The following is an 18,742-nucleotide window of genomic DNA, read 5'->3' as shown; positions in this document are numbered from 1 at the left end:
TAAATTCTCACTTTTGCCAAAATAATATAATTCAAAATGGCTTCATCACATTATTTTTTCTAGGATCTTTGAATTTAAAGCAGTGATATGGCTCTAAAAACTATCTACACAAGAGAGATTTATTTGCTCTATGAGTAAGGCTGACTGTACAGTACAAACACACACTGGAGCTGGAAAATGGCACTATTCACCAAAAATGCTGAACCTGTTAAATAGTTTCAGAAACAAAAGTTTGGAAAAATCACAAAAGAAAATAATGTTGCATTGGTTTGGTCAGATTTACATAAGTGAATTACTGCTAATTTTTTCATGACATTTTGGAGGTAATTTACTGGCATGCTGAAGGAATTAACTGCAAAAGCTATTGATGGAGGCTAACTGTACAGACAGTACAAAACCCACTTCCCTCTATGCTGGTAAAATCTGTAAAAATAATTGATGTGTGAAATCGACACAATGCACAAATATTTCAATTTCTACTCTCCATTTTCATGTTAAACGTATACTCTCTCAGATGGTATACAATATGTTTTTAAAAGAGCCTCAATAAGCATATTTAAGACAAACGTTTGGAAGACTAACAGTGATCATTCAAAATTATTAAGTGGTCAGAAAAACAATTCAAAAATGGGTTTCCAAATTTATTTTATTGGTCGGGTCTCAAAATGTTAATTTGACTGCATGTAACAAAAATAATCTTAGACCCAGTACGTATATATACACTTGTTAAAAAAAAAACCTCTCTGCTTTTCTATAGTGAAATGTGGCTGAGGTCTCTGCTTGAGCACTTCTGACTGCGTTTGAAAGCTAAGTTTTTTCCTAACTCTCATCTGATGATCAGAGAGCCAAGAAGTTATGTGTGTGCATATGTGTGTGTGTGTGTTGGTCTGGATCTGGAATTTCTATGATGTAGGGAACCAGTGGTAAAGAAACTCCATCCTTCCTAGTACTGAACATAGTGCCAGGCACCCATTAGGTGCGTAATAAATGTGTATTGGCTTGACTGATTCTGACAGGCATCTGTTGTGCAACTTTAGAGTCTTTAAGAGGGCTGCGTGGGCCCCTGAGATTCAAGGTCACACGGGGAGGATATGTCAGAAGCAGGACCTGACCTACATCTTGCTAACCCTGAGGCCAGCGTCTGCAAGCAAACATAGCAGGTTACTAAATCTCCCAATTAGGCCAAAAAACAAACCACCCCCAAAGAAAAAGGAAACAGGCCAAACCAGGTAGCCAGAAGACTTGATTTTCTGCATTAAATGACAGTGCTGAAATGTTCCTTTGCTGAATCTATCCTGTTAGTGATGTTTTTCTAAGTCACTCAGCATGACTCACTCAGCCTCTAAGGGGGCGGACACAGAACCTGAGAGCAGGTACAGCAAGAACTAGAATTCATTCACATGTCAACTCTAGGAGCCTGGCTTCTTTAAGGCTAATTCACTTTCTTGGGTGTTCAAAGAGTAAGGTCAGTGGAATAATTGAAAAAGGGCAAACACTCAGTCAAGGAAAAATCACAGACTGAAATCATGTTTCCTGCCGACAGTCATTTACAACCCTTCAGAAGGTTAGGGTGGAGGGCCCTAAAATGTAGTGGCAGTCTGGCAGCTTTCCAAAAGGCATAGTGAAACAGAATGCCCAAGACCTGTGTTCTAGCCTAAGCTCCGCCACTGACCAGTGGTGTGACCCTTAAACTTTCTGGGCCGCAGTTTCTTTAAATGTGAAGGAGGGATGATCATCCTTGCCCTACCTCATAGGGCTGCTATTCAGGGAACAATATCTGTGAGTCTTGGGAAACTGGAATTATCATGATCACCCCAAGATTTTAGGTCTGCCAATACTGAGACTTCTCTTTGATGAGCTCAATAAAAGCCTAGCTTCAAAATGCACAAGAGGGCCTGATACCACCTCCTTATAGACAACCAAGGCACTTCATAAAAGGGCTAAGAAACTATCATCCTCAGCAAGGGTTTGCTCTCAATGCCAAAATGCAAAAGAAGCATCATTAGGAAAGAGATGTGGTTTTTGAAAGATGAACCCATGGAGAATTCCTCCTCCCCTGCCTCTCGTCACATGCTAAATGTACACGTACTGCTGTGACCGTCCCAACCGAATGCTGGTGTCAGGGGCTTAGGAACTCTGTAGAGACCTGAGCTGCAATCATGTCTTCTGCAATGTTTCTTATACTAGGCAAGTAGAAACTTCACAATATCCTTTGGGGAAAAGTATAAGACCAAAGCATTTCCTTTCTTGACATGAGAGATGTGAACAATTAACATAAAATTTCAAACAATTGAAATACTAAGGCAAGAAGCATTCTAATCTCTTCTGAAGGGAGATGGCTTTTAGAAAGAGGAGTCACTGGACACACCCATGGTGGGCCCTTCTTTCCAATCACAGATGGATGCAAGAGAAAATAAGCTGCCAGTTGGTACAGAGAGGAAGGATCATTCCACGAGCAGCTCAGTGGGAGAGAGTGAATGACTATCCATAAGGCTGTTCTTAGGCATCCGAGAAATTTAAAAAGCCCAGGTTGTACCTGTTACAATCCTAAAATATTCCATATTTTGGCACCTTTCAATTCCTGAGTCTTTTGCTTTCTTTGGATGCTCAAAGACAGGGTAACATTTGAAAACTCAAATACAGACAGTTCTCACAACATACATTTGCATCATGTTGATGTGACTCCCTTAAGCCCCTCAGGCTCAGGCTCCAGCTGCAGCACCCTGTTCCAGGAGTCCTCCATACCCGGTGTGAAACACAGCAGAGCCACATGGAGCCCCAAGAGAGGAGGGAGAGGTCTGTGGAAGGGTTCACTAAATGTGGCATGAGAGCTGGCTGTACTGCTGGACTGCAGCTATCAACATACTAACTAGTACTGCAGAGCGGAAAAAGCACCCAGGCCTGAAGTCGGGAGATGTGGGCTCTGCTTGGAACCTTGCCACTGATTTGGGCTGAGGCCACGGACAGATCACTTAACTTTCTGGGATCTGGTTTCCTTATACATCAAATGAGAGCTGGCCGGGATGATCTCTCAGACAGCTTCCAGCTCTGTAGCCCTAGGACTGCTTTATACAGCAGGGAGTCTTCATGCTGCTTCCACGCATCCGAGTGATTACAAATGTTCTTAGTCATTGATATGACATTCGGTTCTGCTTCGAACCAAGCCTCCTCACCAGCTGTCTATTTCTTTTGCACTCAGATGCCCACGTACATTTTCAAAATTTAAACTGTGAAAGGCCTCAAAAATAAACAAAGACCAACTGGGCTAGTGGATCTAAACAAGAAAAAAGCAGTGGTAAATCCACCATTTTAGGATCACGTACCTGCCTCTAAAGTTGGCTACGAATAGCTCTGTGTTCACAAATCAGAGCCCACTTCAAGGGCACAAGGAAACCGAATGCCCAATGTTTCTGAAAGGTCCCTCAACCATGATTTTTACAGAATGAAGATTAAAGCAACAAATGATTTTCCATCAGCGTGGGAGCATAAAAGAGACTCTGCTCACAGAACCTGCACCTGAGCCCTTCTGTTTATAAGCATGTGTTCAAGTTTGGCTGTCTAAGGCACCTTGGGCTTCCTCTGCCCTTCTACACCCACCTCCTGTTACGGGAAGGAGGAAACACTCTCATCACAATTTATGACTTTAAAAGATGCAATGGCAGCCCTTCGCCTCATCCTTTAAGGGGCAGGTTTTAGGGTTCACTAAGCACTTCACTGTTCCAGGTGGGAGACCTATGCACAAGCCTCCCCCCCCCTCCCCCCAGTTTCGCTGCATGTAAAAAACTCTAAGTAGCCAAATTTCCCTAATTGTGATAATTATGGTCATCATGAAGAGCAGGGAACTCTCAGGAGAAGCCCCCCCCAGCCTGGCCATCCTAGCAAGGCTGGCAGGCAGGCCAGTGGGCCTTAGCTGGCCTCCCGGCCAACACTTTGTGGCTGCTTACCACTGCACGCAGATGAGGGGGTGGCGTATAGAAACGGGTAAAACTGCATGCAGCGGACCAGTTTCAGGCTGCCTTCACACTCCAGGCACCTGGCTGTCACGTTCAGAGCCTGCCGAAAGGCCTGAATCGCCCCACTGATGTTCTTCAGAGCAAGATAGGCATTTCCTAGGCTCAGAAAGGTCAGGGGCTGAAAAGAAAGAAAAGAAACCCCAAAGTAAGTATAGCAGAGAACTCCTTTTTTCTTCAAGTTCCAAAATACCTCCTGGGTTTTTTTCCCCTAGAAAGTATAGGCTTCCCAAGAAAGTCTGGAATCAGCGGCCACTTCACTGGTACTAGTTGCTCCTAAATGCGGGATGGCAGGGGATGCCTTATTTCTGATGAGCAGCCAACAACCTTCATTTGTGAGCCATTCACCTTAAAAAAATAGGCATGCCTAATGTTCTTGTGATTAACTAGGGAGATCATCTTCTGAAGGATGGTTTCAGGCAATGTTTATATTTAGTCCTCACACAGTCTCACAAAAGGCACGAAGCACGAATTATTTCAATAGATTCTTCTTTTACCTCTGAGCTTTGCCCATGGAATGAGAAGCTGGGGGACAGGGAGGAAAACTGAGGTAGAGGGCCATATAAAGTTACATCTGGTGCTCACTTTACCAATTCAATGTATCACTGTCTGCAAGATTATGGCATTATTAAAACCTGCCTTACTTGAAGGAAACACAACTGAATTTTAACCTGTTTATTACTTAATGCCCTTCACTCACTCTCTTCTTCCTCCAACAATAATTCAATTAAGTGGGTCAAAAGTGTAATGTGAAAACAGAATTTGGGCCATCAGCGATCCAGTTTTACAGCAGTAAACTGACATTTAACACACTAGTATTAACTCATAAGAAATATCTCAATATAACAAAGCAAAGGACAGCAAAACTCTCCAAACTTTAACTCAGGCTGTGAGCACTCTTCTCTTCAGACTACAGTTTGAATATTATTTAGTGATTTAAATTCCAACCCACAATTAAGTATGATACTCGGATTTCCAAAGCATCTTCAGAGTTTGCTTAAAGATATTAAGTGCTGCAATTAACACTTAGCCAGAATAATGACCATGCTAATGTGCTGGAGCAGCCAATTACTTCATTAAATGGGAATTCGCATTCATGGATTGCCTTTGGCTTATTATTTTAAGATGCCATTCCATTTGGAGAAAAAAGTTGCCTCACAACTCGCCTGGCGAGTCTCAGGGATGTGGCCTTATGAAAGTATTCATGCATGCACGATGGAGGGAACCAAGGGGCTGCTCTACTCGCTTGTGGTCAGTTTATGACCTAGAAATGAGCCTGTACTTAACTGCCTTGAGATAGTTTTCATTTTCAAAACAGCCTTCTCAATGATTACTCATCCTGTCTCATTTGCCATATTGTTTTGATTACTCAATTTATTGGCAAACTCTACAGGATAAGAGGAAAAAAAATCAGTCCCTAGAGGGTATGTGGGAACAGTCTGGTTAGCAGAGGCAGCGGCTACATTCTAAATGATCAGTGTTTTATATACCGCATATGTTTTTCCTGAAGTTTTCCCCAGGTGACACCCTACAGAATTGTCAAAGCAAACACAATACCTTTTACTTATTAACTTCATCTATATCTCTAATCAAACCTAGGCAATTATTATTGTTCTTCTTAGGAATCTCCTCTACTCCTCCTAAAAGAAAATTCTCTCAAGTAACTGTTGATGGACCCCAAAACTCCCAGGACTGACACAATGCTACCCTATTGAAGGGTATGAGGAATGGTTGTGAAGTAACTGGAAATTCTGGAGGGCCTTTGGATTCAGAAGCGTTTTGGAGAACCCTGGGAAGAATCCAGAATTCAGAATGGTGACTTAGCTCTCCTGGACCCAAGGACAGAGGAAAAACTAATCAGAGAATATCTATGGGCAAAACAAAGACTATTAGCTGAGTCAGGCTTCAGTCAAACAAGAGAAATGCGATGTCAACAGAAAGCCACAATGGTGTCTTCGGGATCCATTAAAAAAAAAAAAGACCCTACTTTTCCAAGGGAATCTAAGGAGCTAAGCAAAAATATGACCTGGAAGTCAGGTGAATCAGCAAAAGTGGCCAGCACACTCCAAAGTCTGGAAAAGAGAAGCCCAGTGCCTGGAAATGGGGGAAAGCCTGGAAGAGACAGATGATGCTTTAAATCTGCACCGAGCCAAGTCAACAAGCTGTAAGCTACCTCATCTGTAGAGCTCTGCGCAGACCCTGAAATTCCCTTGCACGGCAGTTAAAAATGGTCTTTGCCCCCGAACTGACTTGACATGCATTGTAGTACAGTAAGGGAAGGGCCCCAGCGCAGAGGAGACAGAATAGACAAGGAATCTCATGAGTAAAATCTCTGGGGGAGAAAATACTGATGCTTCCTTCACTATATTCCCCTTCCCTCCAGTCCCCAGGGAAGGCAACAGAAAACGACCTCAAAGAAGCAGCCTCAAGAATCCACTTGGGGGGAGGGGTCTTTCCCATCTCTTCTGCTGCTCAGTCTTTCTTTAGTTTCTTTGGCAATCTGACTTGCAGCAGGAAGCAGAGGGGTCCAGGATTTTTCAAAATTTGAGATTAAGTAAACTTGTATATTATTGGGGATGGGGGGGCGGGGAGACACACACTCTTCCTGTACCAGCTGATTTTTCCTTAACATTAAAAAAAAATTGGAATCCCAGGATGCTGGGAGAAGCCTTAGAGATGTTTCAGTTCAAACATATGCATTTAAGAGACACAGACTCTGAGACCTGGAGCCAAGAGGACACCTGCTTACAAAGGAAGTACCAGAGGCAGTAGGAAAATGCCAGCCTTCTCACTTCAAATCAATTGTCCTTTAAACCATGTCATGCTGTCTCTTGTCATCTTTTATGCATCTTTGGGGACATCGCTCCTACACAATGAGACCCTAGTTACTTTATCAGGTTAAGGGCACATTCATTTATCAAATACAAGAAATGGCTTAACATTTCAGGGGCTGCAGGTCAGAGAATGAGGGGCACAGATGAATGAAGACTTTCTCATCTTTTCCTGGGTAGCAAGATGGCACAAGTAATAGAGTGCTGGGCTGAGGGTCAGGAAGACCTGAGTTTCCGGAGCTCAAATTCTACCTCAGACATTTATTGTGTGACTGCGAAAGTCACTTAACCCTATTTGCTTCAGTGTCCTCATTTGTAAAAGGAGCTCGAGAAGGAAATGGCAAATCACTCCAGTATCTTTGCAAAAAAAAAAAATGCCAATGGGGTCATGAAGATCCAGACATAAATGAAATGACTCAACAACATCTTTTCTTATTGGCCAGGCTTTGTATAGATAAAAGGATCCCAAAACCAAGCTTTAAAGCTAGTCCTGTATTAAGCAGAAGTCACAATGTCTCATGTGGGAAGGAGCCTCGACTGCTGGAGATTTCAGCTGTGAGAGGTGGCAGCCTCTGTTGCGTCATCCTCACTGAAACCTACCTTTAAAAAATGGCACAACATAACCTCCATTCATTTTAAAAGGAAACAAACGACCACATGCACACAAACATGCTTTGTCTGATCCATACAGCTCCTGCAAATCAGAGGCACGGCCCACAAAAACGTACCTGTGGGTAGGCCAGTAAAGAGGCTGGGAAGTTCCCAAGACATAGAAAGCCTCACCTCAGAGCTATTGATTGCCAAAGCCTGGAGGAGCAGCTTGCTAGCTTCATGGTGAAGGCCATAGTGCATCAAGAGGTTGGCTAGGTTCACGAGAGGAATGTCTTGGTGCTGAGGGGGAGCCAAATCCAAAGCTCTCTGCAAGCAGGCGATGGCAAACGTGCTGTTCCCCAGGGCTCGCCAGTACAGTCCAGCTTCATTGAACATGAACCACAAAGGCTCATTTGGCTGAGAAAAAAACCAAGCACATGGCCCAGAGATTCCTATTAGTGGAAGCAAACCCACCACGGTCCAGACTGGATTCTATGAAGTTCAATTTGGCTTTTGGTTGTCATTCCCAAGGTTCTGAGTTTCAGGTTCCCAAATAAAAAGATAATCTTTACTCACCTTATTGATGGCGTGAAATAAGAGTGTTCCTATTTCTTCCTCTGTGATAGTATAGTTATTAATACGGGAAAGCAAAATCTGAAAAGCACAAAGCTAAGACTTAAAACAACAAGGAATAAACTTTAGAAGGCATTTTGGAAATCAAAATGAAGCATGTTGCCTTGATGTAGGACCATCGACTTGAGAGCAGGAAGGGACCTCGGGCCAGCTAGTCCAACTTGGTCATTTTGTGCATGAATAAACAGATGTGGAGAGATTCCACATAGGGCCACATGTGGGATCTGAAGCCAGTCTCTCTGATTGCAGAGTCGGTATTCTTTCTACTACACCACACTGCCCCCCTCCCAAAGAGGCACCAGAACGTAATGGAAAGGGCACAGAGACATTCAGGTCCCATGTCAGACACATAGTAACTTGCTGATCATAGGCAATCATTTAACTCCTCTGCGCCTAGTTTACACATCGGTAAAATGGTGATAATACTTGAAGAACTTTCCTTGGATTGTGAAGAAAGTGCTCTGTAACCTTTAAAAGCACGCTGTGCGTGTGAGGTATCAGGAACTTACAACGTCGGGTCAGTGGTATGGCAGAAAGAGCTCCCTGGGTTTGGAATCTAAGGGGCCAAGCTCGAGTCACGGCTCCGCGACTCCCTTTGTGACTGGGAGCAAAAAGGAAGCTCCCAAGTCCTTCTGTCTCTAAATCACATGAAGAGACCAGCAGGAGTGTGCCCACTGCCAGGCAAGCACTGATGCCAATGGCAATATGGTGATTAAAACAGGCTCCTCAGATAGGAAATTATCAAACTTTACAGCAATATAAATGGAATGAAGAAAAATAACTGAAAATTCACATTAAGCATGGCCCCAAAGCAAAGATATGAGAAGACACACCTCCCTCCCCACCTTCTTTACACACTCGTGGGGCTATGGGTGTGAAACACTGCTGATGGCAACAGACTGGTGTGTTTGCCAGGATTGCTGGACTCTTTCCCCTTCCTTAAAAACATTTTTGGGTGAGTAAATGGTTCCTTAGGAAGGCAAGGGAGGAAGGATAAACTAAGAACTGTAATTATGTAAAAACAAAAGTTTATCAGTAAAAGCTTATCAAAGAAAGAAATCATTAAGCTGATTGAGCATGTCTCTGCTTTTGCTGGAACTACAAAATTTTAGGGCTGAAAGGGATTCAATGGTTGTCTAGTCCAATCCTTCTAAAATAAACCCAATCTATCCTGGTCCTCTAACCTTTGCCTGAAGACCTCCAGCGAGGGAGAGTCCAATGGCTCCTGAGGCTGCCATTCCTTTGTTAGACCAATTTCACTGGGCAGTCTGTCCTGATAGCAAAGCCCAAGTTCATTTTCTGTTATGTCTATCCACGCTACTCCTGATTTTGTTCTCTGAAGCCCAAAAGAATAAGTCAAATCCCCTTTCCACACGAATGTCCTTCAAACACTTCAAATACAAAGACAACTTTCAAGTTCCAAGTCTTATCTTCTCTAGGCTAAATGCCCTCAGTTCCTTAAACTGAGCCTCATATTACATGGACTAGGCCTCTTCATGATCCTGGATCCTCTCCTTGGGATACTCTTCAGATGAATTAGCACCCTTCCTACTGTGCCTGGAATTGATCACAACACACCAGGGCAGAGGATGAAGGGACTATTGTTACCTCCTTACTCCTGGAAGCAGGAACTCCCCACCTTACTTTTGGATTTTTTTTTAATTTTCAGCCTTTTCTTTCAGTGCAGCGTAAAACAGCATCAGTTTTTTGGGGAGCTACATCACGTCAACAGCTCATACTGAGTTTGCAGTGCACTAATAATACCAGGCCTTTTTCAAACAAAGGCTATCTCACCAAATTTCCCAAATAGTGAACTTGCAAAGTTGACTCTTTGAATGCAAGTCTAAGACTTGATTTCATCTTGAAGCATTTTCAATGTTCTAGCCTGTGGCAGTCTTTTTGGAGCCTGACTTGGCGAGCTTTTCCAGGTTTGCACTATCTGCAAAACTGAAAGGTATCCTATCTATGCCTCTATCCACAGATGGCGTGGTGGTCAAGAAATGAGTGAGAAATTTTACCCCAAACTGCATTCCACAGCTGATATGGTAAAATCTAACAGTCATACTTTTAAATTGACACGTATCTATGATCAATCCCACTTCATATCTATTATTCCTTGGCTCTGCATCACCCATAGTACTCATATCCATTGCTTATTTGTTGCTGTGTATTAAGTTGTTTTCATTTGGGTGACTGGGTAGCACCATGTTACTCTCTGGTTGCTCGTGGATGCCTTTATTCTAATTAATGCACACAGAATTCCCTCCACACACCCCAGTATTACCATTCTTCATACTACATGCTATCCAGATGTTAGGCGCTCTCCTCACTTTGGGTAAAATAAGCCCACAGACATTAATTATATCATTTAGACAAAGCAGTTTTTCCATCACTCCCCAACCATTTCCCCAAACCTGGGATCTGATGCTTCAAAAGGCTTGAGAAACGGACAGACATCTTGGTCCTACTGATATCTGGGGTCAAAGGGAAGGAGCTCAGGAAGCTACACAAGCTAGAGCTGCAGGAAACAGCACTGGGGCCCAGGGGCATTTGTGGAACCTGGGCATTTTCTCCTTTTCCCTTGACTCCCAAAGTTTGTGATCCTCTGCTTCAGGGTCTATTTACTTAGCATTTGGTCCTACCCATCGCTCTGCTGAAGAAGATGGTAACAAAAGACCAGTCAGAACAAAAGCAACTTTTGTCAAAGAAAGTCTGCCTTACTTGTCGTGCATAATCATCTGGCATCTTGAATTTCAGATCCAGATGACTGTCTAGTTCTTTAAATTCAAGATACGGAGTCCGGCTGTTCCGGAGGCCAGTGGCAGAGGAGCAGTCTGGGGAACGGACTTCTCCTCCCAAAAGGCCCATGTCCAGCTCTGTGTGAGTCCTGTCACAAGAAAAGGGAACAAGGCTTAGATCTCTAGAGGAACAAATGTTTCCCTTCTTAAGTGAAGGTTGGTCATCTCAATAAAATTGCCTGCTTGTGGTCAGATTACCAATCATGCAGAATCAAGTGCACTTTGCTCAATTTCTTATCACTTGCCTGAGTCCTCGGTTTTCTGGAGGCAAGAAATATGTTGGCAGTTCATCACCAGGCGGGACTGAGGGGTAGCTTTCTGCACAGTCTGTTCTTTTGGGCCACAGAATATGCTGCTTGTCCTAATAAAGGAAGTTTCCCATCATTTTATTCTAATAAACTCATTGATCTCCTAAAATGAACTGATAAATTACCAAAAAATGACTAAGAAGAGAGAAAAGGCTACTTTTTGTATTAACATCGGTATGTCAAACTCTTAGCTCAGTTTTGAACTGATAGGCATTGTCTGAGCAAAGGGACTGTCAATCAAATGGGTAAATGCACATCAAGTACTTTGCAAATTTCAAAATGCTACATAAATAAATGACAGCTGGCATCATTAGTATTTCCTATGCCATGAAATGACCATGGGGAGCCAAGAGTGGAGGAGGAACACACGTGTTCTGACCCAATCATTTTGATGTTTTTGTATCTATGGTAAAAGAACAAATTCACATTCCAGAACCCTGCCCACAAACTTCTGGAGGCTTAGAGGATGCAGAGCTAAGAACTGGGCCAAGGTCATCAGCAAGGTGACTGATGATGCTCAGGGCTTTTCGTGTAGCACTTAGCCACATTCTTTTATGATACTTTCTCCTTGGCCTTGGTAATATCGTTCCCCTTAGTTCTTCCTTCTGTCTGACCCATGCTGCTCTTGGCTGTTTCATTTTCCTGGGCCCATGTATAGACAGCCTCTAAGGCTCGGTCCTCAGCCCTATACACGGATCCTCTGATTTCATCCACTGCCACCGTGTCAATGGAAGCATCTGCATCTCTGTGCACCCAGTCCCCAGGGCTAACGATGCACCAGCAAAGCAACCTTCTGAGCCCCAGGCCCATTGTTCTATGTCTGCCAGACAGCTCTGCCCGGATGTCCTGCTGATAACTCAAACTCAGCATGTCCAAAATGGAACCATTTATTTCTCTGCCCCAAACACACCTGGCTCCCTTCCCATTTTCCTGTGTCTGTTGACCATAATATCCTCATCTTGGTCACTGAGACTAAGGCAGGAATTTCCACATCACCTGTAAATATCCCCATAAATGGTCTCTCTGACTCTAGTCTCTCCCTTTTCTAAACCATACCTTACACATGTGCCACTTTGGACAATATCAGCCTCCTTCCCAAAGATTTTCTGTGGTTCTACAGGACCTTGTCAGCCTAGTACATGAAGCCTTCCACAATCTGGCTTCAATCAACCTCAGTAACGATAGTCCACCTTCCTCTCCTTTTAAAAACCCTATATGCCAACCAAACTGAATCGATGATCCCTGCTGTTATCCTGTACTTCCCTCTGACTCTCCTTTCTTCTTTCTGTCTGTCTCTGGTCTCCCTATTTTACTCAACTGTCAGCAGAGGTGCCACAAAGAGGCCCAGTACTACTCTGAATGGCATAAGAGCTTTGACCTGCTCCATTTTCCAACTTGGGTCCCTTGGCCCTTCCTTAAACAACCTGGTGGTCCTGGGGGCTCATTATACATATTAATGCTGCACTTACTGTGGACATCCAAGCAGCTTGGTCTGCTACAGCTCAGAAGTCCTGAGCTTGAGATTCATCATCCTCAGCTTCCCCAGAAGTGTGCCACCAACCCCAACTTGTAGGGTCCCTTTTCCATGTTCCATATGTTTGTACAGGCTGCCTCCCTCAAACACCCTCTGCTCTTCCCCCATGCTAAGAATACATTCCCCTTAATATCTCTGACTTAAAAAATCTTTCTCTTGCTAGGCTCTGTACTGCTGGTATACCTGTGAATTGGTCCAACCATTCTGGAAAGCAATTTGAAATAGACGTACCCTGTGAACTCAAAGATATCATCATTGCTAGGCATGTCTCCTAAGGAGGTAGAAAAAAGGTCCCATATGTGCCAAAATATTAACTGTAGCACTTTTTGTAACAGCAAAGAACTTAAAATAAAATAGATATCTGCCAACTAGGGACTGTGGTACATAAATGTGAAAGAAACCTGCACTGTAAAAAACAATGAATATAAAGAATTGAGAGAAGCAATGGAAGAAGTAGGCATAATCAGGAAAACATTGTAAATGATGACGAAAAAGAATTCTGCATAATAATGACCAAGATTAACCAAGAAGAGCTGACAAAATATACTGTCTCCCCTCTCTGCAGAGGTGGGGGATTATGGGTGAGATATGTTACAGAGACTATCGGACATGAATGATGAAATGGCTTGGTTAGGCCAAACTGCTTCCCCTCCCAAAACCCCAAAATGACAAAACTTTGCCTGCTCTGGGAAGGGGAGAGGGGAGGGATATGTTCACAACCAAAGGTGATGTAAAAACATATCAATAACAATAAGAGTAAAATGAGAAAAAATACACCTCCAGGTGGGAGATCATTGTCCAGAATATTGAATCTATATTGTCAGACATGGGTGATATGTTAGTTGATTTCAATAAGCTGGGTTTGTTTTGTTTTGTTTCTTACCTCTTTTAAGCTTTGTTACAAGAAATGGCTCACTGTGTGGATGGGGGAGGAATAGATTTAGAAACAGGAAATGTGATATAAAAATCAAAAGGCATCAATTTTTTAAAATCCCCTTCCTTCCAGAATCAGAAGCACAAACTCTTCTATAAAAAGGAAGTGGTCTATCTCTTCTTCATCCAATTTCTCTAGGCCTCTGCTTTGCCATATCGGAGTATATACTGCATCATATTCACATACTGGATTTATTTCACCTGTCCTCCACCAAGACTCTGATCCTAAGGACAGTGATTGTGGTTTTTTTTTTTAAATCTTATATGGCTAGCAGAAGCCTTTGCAGGTGTGTTTTATTGACTTGTATTGAATGTCAGTAGTTAAATAACAGCTGCTTTTAGAAGAGAGGTTTCCTCTGTACTTACCCTATATGCATCTGATTCCATGCCCCAAACCCAGAGAACAGAATGGGGCACAGGGGAAGACTTGGAGGAATGGCTGAGATCACTCTGATTTTCATGAAGATCTAAATTCACAGACATCATACTGGAAGTTGATGAATCTTCACCAAACTGGAAAATAAAATAAGAGGTTAAATCAAAACAAAAGAAGGGTTATGAAAAGACAAGAACACTAATGTACTGTTTGGAGAGTTGTGAATTGGTCCAAACCTTCTGGAAAACAATGTGGAATTATGTGAAGAAAGTGACTAAAATGTCCATACCTTTTAACTCAGAGATTCTAATACAACACATATACTTCCAAAGAAAAGCCCTATATATACCCAAATATCTATAGCCAGCACTTTTTACAGTAGCAGCAAAGACCTGGAAATAAATTAGATACCTATTGATTCAGGAATAACTAAATAGGTTATAATAATGTATTAAATATAGCAATGAAATAAATGTAATAAAATATTACTATGCTATAAGAAAACGCATGTGGAAAATGTATTCAAGCATGGGGAGATTTATAAGAGGTAATGTAAAATAAAGTGAACTAGGAGAACAACATATACAATGACTACTATGTAAAAGGAAAAAACAAACAAAATAATTGAAATGGAATACTAAGAAACTGTAAGACCAAATTTTGCCCCAAATACGAGCTATGAGAAGGCATCTTCACACCAGAAGAGTGTGAAACCCAGTATATAATGGTTTTCTAATGTATTAGTTGGTTTTGTTGAGATGTACCCCTCCCCCCTTTTTTACATTGTTATATTAAGGGATGGCTGTCTGGCAGGGTGAAATAAAAAATTAAGATATCAGTAAAAATATATTTAAAAAAATCCACACAGACATATCTTCACATAGGTGATAGATTTTCACAGGCCATGACTAAGGTATAAAAGGGACCACTAAAGTGGGTAAATGTGAAAACTCTGTGAGAAACCAGATTCAACAAATATTGTTCTCAGATATATCTATCTAAAAGGGAATGAACGGTGCATACTGCTTTCCTTTGGGATATTCCTTAGAAATGGTACAGAAAGCAAGTATGGATCCCTAATTATAGTCAGCTTCCAATCAGCCTTGCCAGAGGGTAAAAGAAAAACAGGGTACAGCTGCCTCTTCTGCTTCTTTACTATGACTAAGCCTCCATCACACTCAGTCGCTGGCTAATGGGAGATTTGGTCAATTGCAGAAACAGGGGTGGATGATGGCTTGCCAACTATCAGACTGAGGGTAGACAAGGCTGCTTTTAAGGCCTCTTCCCCATCTTGAGAGCCTAGGATTTCATTCCCCACTTCACCCTTGTTTTCATGCTTGAGTAGAGCTGGGATCTCATCAATGTGAGTATTCCCTCCGTATTTACAAACTGAAACCTAGCCACACATTTCCATCCTGTGTGATGCTGTCCCTATATTCCCAGAAATATCCAATGTGGAGTCCCCCCAAATGCTAAGCTCCTTCCTAGAGTATGAAGAGTGACACTACATGGATCCCCTCAGACCTCTAAGGCTCCTCCTCAGGTATCCCCCTCTTGCTTTAAGACAAACACCTCTTCCAGTCTCATGACCTTCTGGGCACTCCAGGACACCCTTCACTTTAATGGTTTTTGCCTCATGCTGCACCGACAGCCCAAACTGATGGACATGTATCAAAGGAGATATGCTATGTAGACTGACTGTCTACCTCAACTTTAATTCTTCACAGACTGCTGCTATTCACAGTATAAACCCTCACTAGAAGAATACTCTTACAAAAGATGAGCCTTTGTTTCATGGAGAAGCTGGGGATCATTAAAAGCAATCTAAAATGTCCTCAAGGCAGCACAGCTTGCTCTCCTTCACCTGTGTGACTGGGCCCAACTCACTATCATGGACAGCGTCTAGGACGATTGCATGGTTTGCTTATCCAACTGCATAGTGTAGTCTAAACAACAGGCATTCTTCATCCACTTGGTTTTTCTGTCTGCATAGTTAAGCTACAATCTTTTGAGTGATTGTGAATTTCATTTAGGAGGTCAGGCAATATTTCAGAGTCTAATACAGTCAGCACAATTTTATTCACCAACAAGAGTATCTGAGGGCCTCACTGTCTACTGGGAATCCTTGTTCCATTTAGCCTTTATGCTGGCCATCCTCCGTGAAAGTAGCAAACATTTATGTTTCCCTTTCTTAATAGTAATATGCAGGAGATCAAAGTTATCTGTTTTACCTTTCAAGGAATACTGTATGATTCTGACACCTGCATGGAGGAAAGCCTCTGAGACATTATCTTGGTCTTCTGAGTGAATTTTTTTACACTCAGCAGCAGGTGGGCAGGTCAATGAGTGATGATAAAGGAGTGATCTGCTAGAGAATCACTTGTCCTACAAGACCCCTATATTCTTCTCACACTTTCACCAAGCACAGCTTCCACTCCTATAGAAATGGGATCATTGATATGTGAGTGTCTCTGCCCCACCCTTCCTCACCATGTTCCATAATAAGAAGACCTAAGATGTTTTCCTAACCTTTGGATTCTGTTTTCATTCACAGTTTGATATGCTCACAGTCACCACACTTCCAGCACAGAGCTCCTGTGCATACTTGGTCTAGTCCAACTCCTCTTTTCGGTTTTTCCCTCTAAGTGCAACTTCCACTTGCTCATGCAACACACAAGCTCTGAAGATGAATCTAAATATGGCAGATCCACTGCCAGTGAAGAAAAACAGAATTTACTACAGAAATCTTTGCAAATCTTTTCCAGTCTTGTTTCTTCCAGTTCTAGCCTTAAAAGTGTGTTCAGGATGACTTTCTAATGGTGTCTCTCACCAAGCTTTCTGAAAACTTGCTTCTCCCTCCACGGTTTTGAGCTGATGATGCTCACAGATCTTCTCCTACCTACCCCAAGACTTCATGAACGTCATGCTCACAATCAGTGCTGCCTTTCCTTACCACCTCTACTGTGATGATTGATTTGTATCTATTAAACTTCCTTAGGAAATGGTGATGATCCTTGCCAATGTCAATTTATCCATTTCCCAATTTTTTGGTTTCAATACCTGGTTTAAAGAGGTCAGATTAGACTGAGCTGCCTCAATTGTGCTATAGCCGTTCTCATATTCTTGAATCAGCCATGGAGTCTGATCTCTAATGTCACTGGTCTGACCGCACAAACAGTCCCAAATTTAGAAACGACTCCCAACCAGTGCATTTCTATTTATTAAAATAAATTCAATTTAATTTTTGGTGCTCGCCATTTCTAGCTTCTCTCAACTTGCCTTTATGAGATAACATTCATCATATAGACTCGATACTTTGTGTATGATCTACAAACCCTCAACCATGACTGTTTCTTACTCCTGAATCACATTTAAAAAATACACATGGATATTTTTTTCTCTACCTTGCCTTAGAGTCACTTTAACATTGAAGACACTGAGTTTTAAAGTACGTGTTGGTTTAATTTGAAGCCTAATTGAATTCTTCATGAAATTTCTCCAAATCCTTGTGCTCTGTGACAGATGTTTGACCAGAAGCCACAATGATTTTCACAGGGCTCTTCTGCAAGTGCTCCCCACCACCACTGCAGCATGAGAGGACTGAATGCCCCCGGACAAACTCCACCAACTCTTTTGTTTGACTCTCTGAGAAGAAGCTGGGAACCACACTTCTATGTAGCAGTCTCCTTCCGTCTGCAAATCCCGAGGCAGGGGATTTCTCATACTTCTCTATATCTTTTTAGTGGCAAAGACAATGCCCTGCACAGATGTTGAATAAATATTGACTGATGTCGCTAATGGTTTTGTTGCCTTTTGGGGCTGCGGCAACAAAACGAATGATTCTGATGGCTGATGAATTCAGAGAACAGGCTGAATGGCACAACTAGTTCCCTTTCCAAGTTTGTAATTGACTTTGTTAATTTGCCAGATTAAGAATGGAAGGTGGGATGGGGTGGCTAGGTGTCGCAGTGAATAGAGCACCGGCTCTGGAGTCAGGAGGAACCTGAGTTCAAATCCGGCCTCAGACACTTAATACAAAAATTAGCCACGTGACCTTGGGCAAGTCACTTAACTCCAACTGCCCTCCAAAAAGCGGGGGGAAAAAAAAGAATAAAAAAGAATGGAAGGCGGGGGCTTTAATTTAAAAAACAAAAAACACCCCAATCTTGACTCCCACCCTGTGCTCACAAGAAAGGAGACAAGGATGAAATGAAGAATGAACTTGATCATGAGAAAGCATTTCTGTAGTTAATTTTCAGGCTGCAAAGACGTAATATGGATCAGTGGGATCCAACAATATTTGGCTTCAGAAGTCACAACAAATAATCAAAATCTGATGAAGATGCTACTAAAACTGCTCTAAACTTCAGAGAGGAACAAATTCCAACTGAACTATAAGGAAAGCATGAAAGGAAGGGCGCTCTCAAATGCGGGAAGCTCAGCAGTAGTGAAGAGACTAATAAGGAACACACCTGAACAGAGTCTACATTTTCAAAGATATCTCCACGGTGGTAGCGGACAGGTTGGTCCCACTGGCAATGTAAGCTATGCTGCTGGTTGCCCAGACGACATATCTGATGATTCCCTGGGAGGGGAAAGTAAGGCCACAAATGAAAAAAAAAAGTCAACAACAGAGAAAAATGCTCTTAGTTGAAGGTAGTTAACTGTTCTGGGCCTCAGTTTCCTCATTTGAAAAATGAGACGCTTGCATGAGATGATTCCTGACAG

At 42.4% G+C, this 18,742-nt stretch overlaps 1 protein-coding gene across 5 annotated transcripts in view; it reads right to left on the bottom strand.

Annotated features, from left to right (window-relative positions):
- The window catches only part of TTC17 (tetratricopeptide repeat domain 17), a 123,990-nt gene that overhangs the window by 59,155 nt on the left and 46,093 nt on the right, over window positions 1–18,742 (bottom strand). For all 5 annotated transcript variants that reach the window (XM_069091453.1, XM_069091456.1, XM_069091457.1 and 2 more), the window contains 7 exons: window positions 18,487–18,599; window positions 14,005–14,151; window positions 11,109–11,224; window positions 10,787–10,952; window positions 8,009–8,086; window positions 7,625–7,849; window positions 3,945–4,131 (listed from right to left, as the gene is read on the bottom strand). In XM_069091453.1, the coding sequence (XP_068947554.1) occupies window positions 3,945–4,131; window positions 7,625–7,849; window positions 8,009–8,086; window positions 10,787–10,952; window positions 11,109–11,224; window positions 14,005–14,151; window positions 18,487–18,599 (1,032 nt within the window). The remainder of the gene's footprint in view (window positions 1–3,944; window positions 4,132–7,624; window positions 7,850–8,008; window positions 8,087–10,786; window positions 10,953–11,108; window positions 11,225–14,004; window positions 14,152–18,486; window positions 18,600–18,742) is intronic.

The sequence above is a fragment of the Petaurus breviceps genome, unplaced genomic scaffold (genome assembly GCF_028583685.1).
Source record: "Petaurus breviceps papuanus isolate PSGF00001 unplaced genomic scaffold, PetGlider_PUasm1.0 188, whole genome shotgun sequence".
NCBI classification, from domain to species: Eukaryota; Metazoa; Chordata; class Mammalia; order Diprotodontia; family Petauridae; genus Petaurus; species Petaurus breviceps.
Note: the sequence above shows the minus strand (reverse complement) of the source record. Positions and strands in the feature narration are given on the sequence as shown.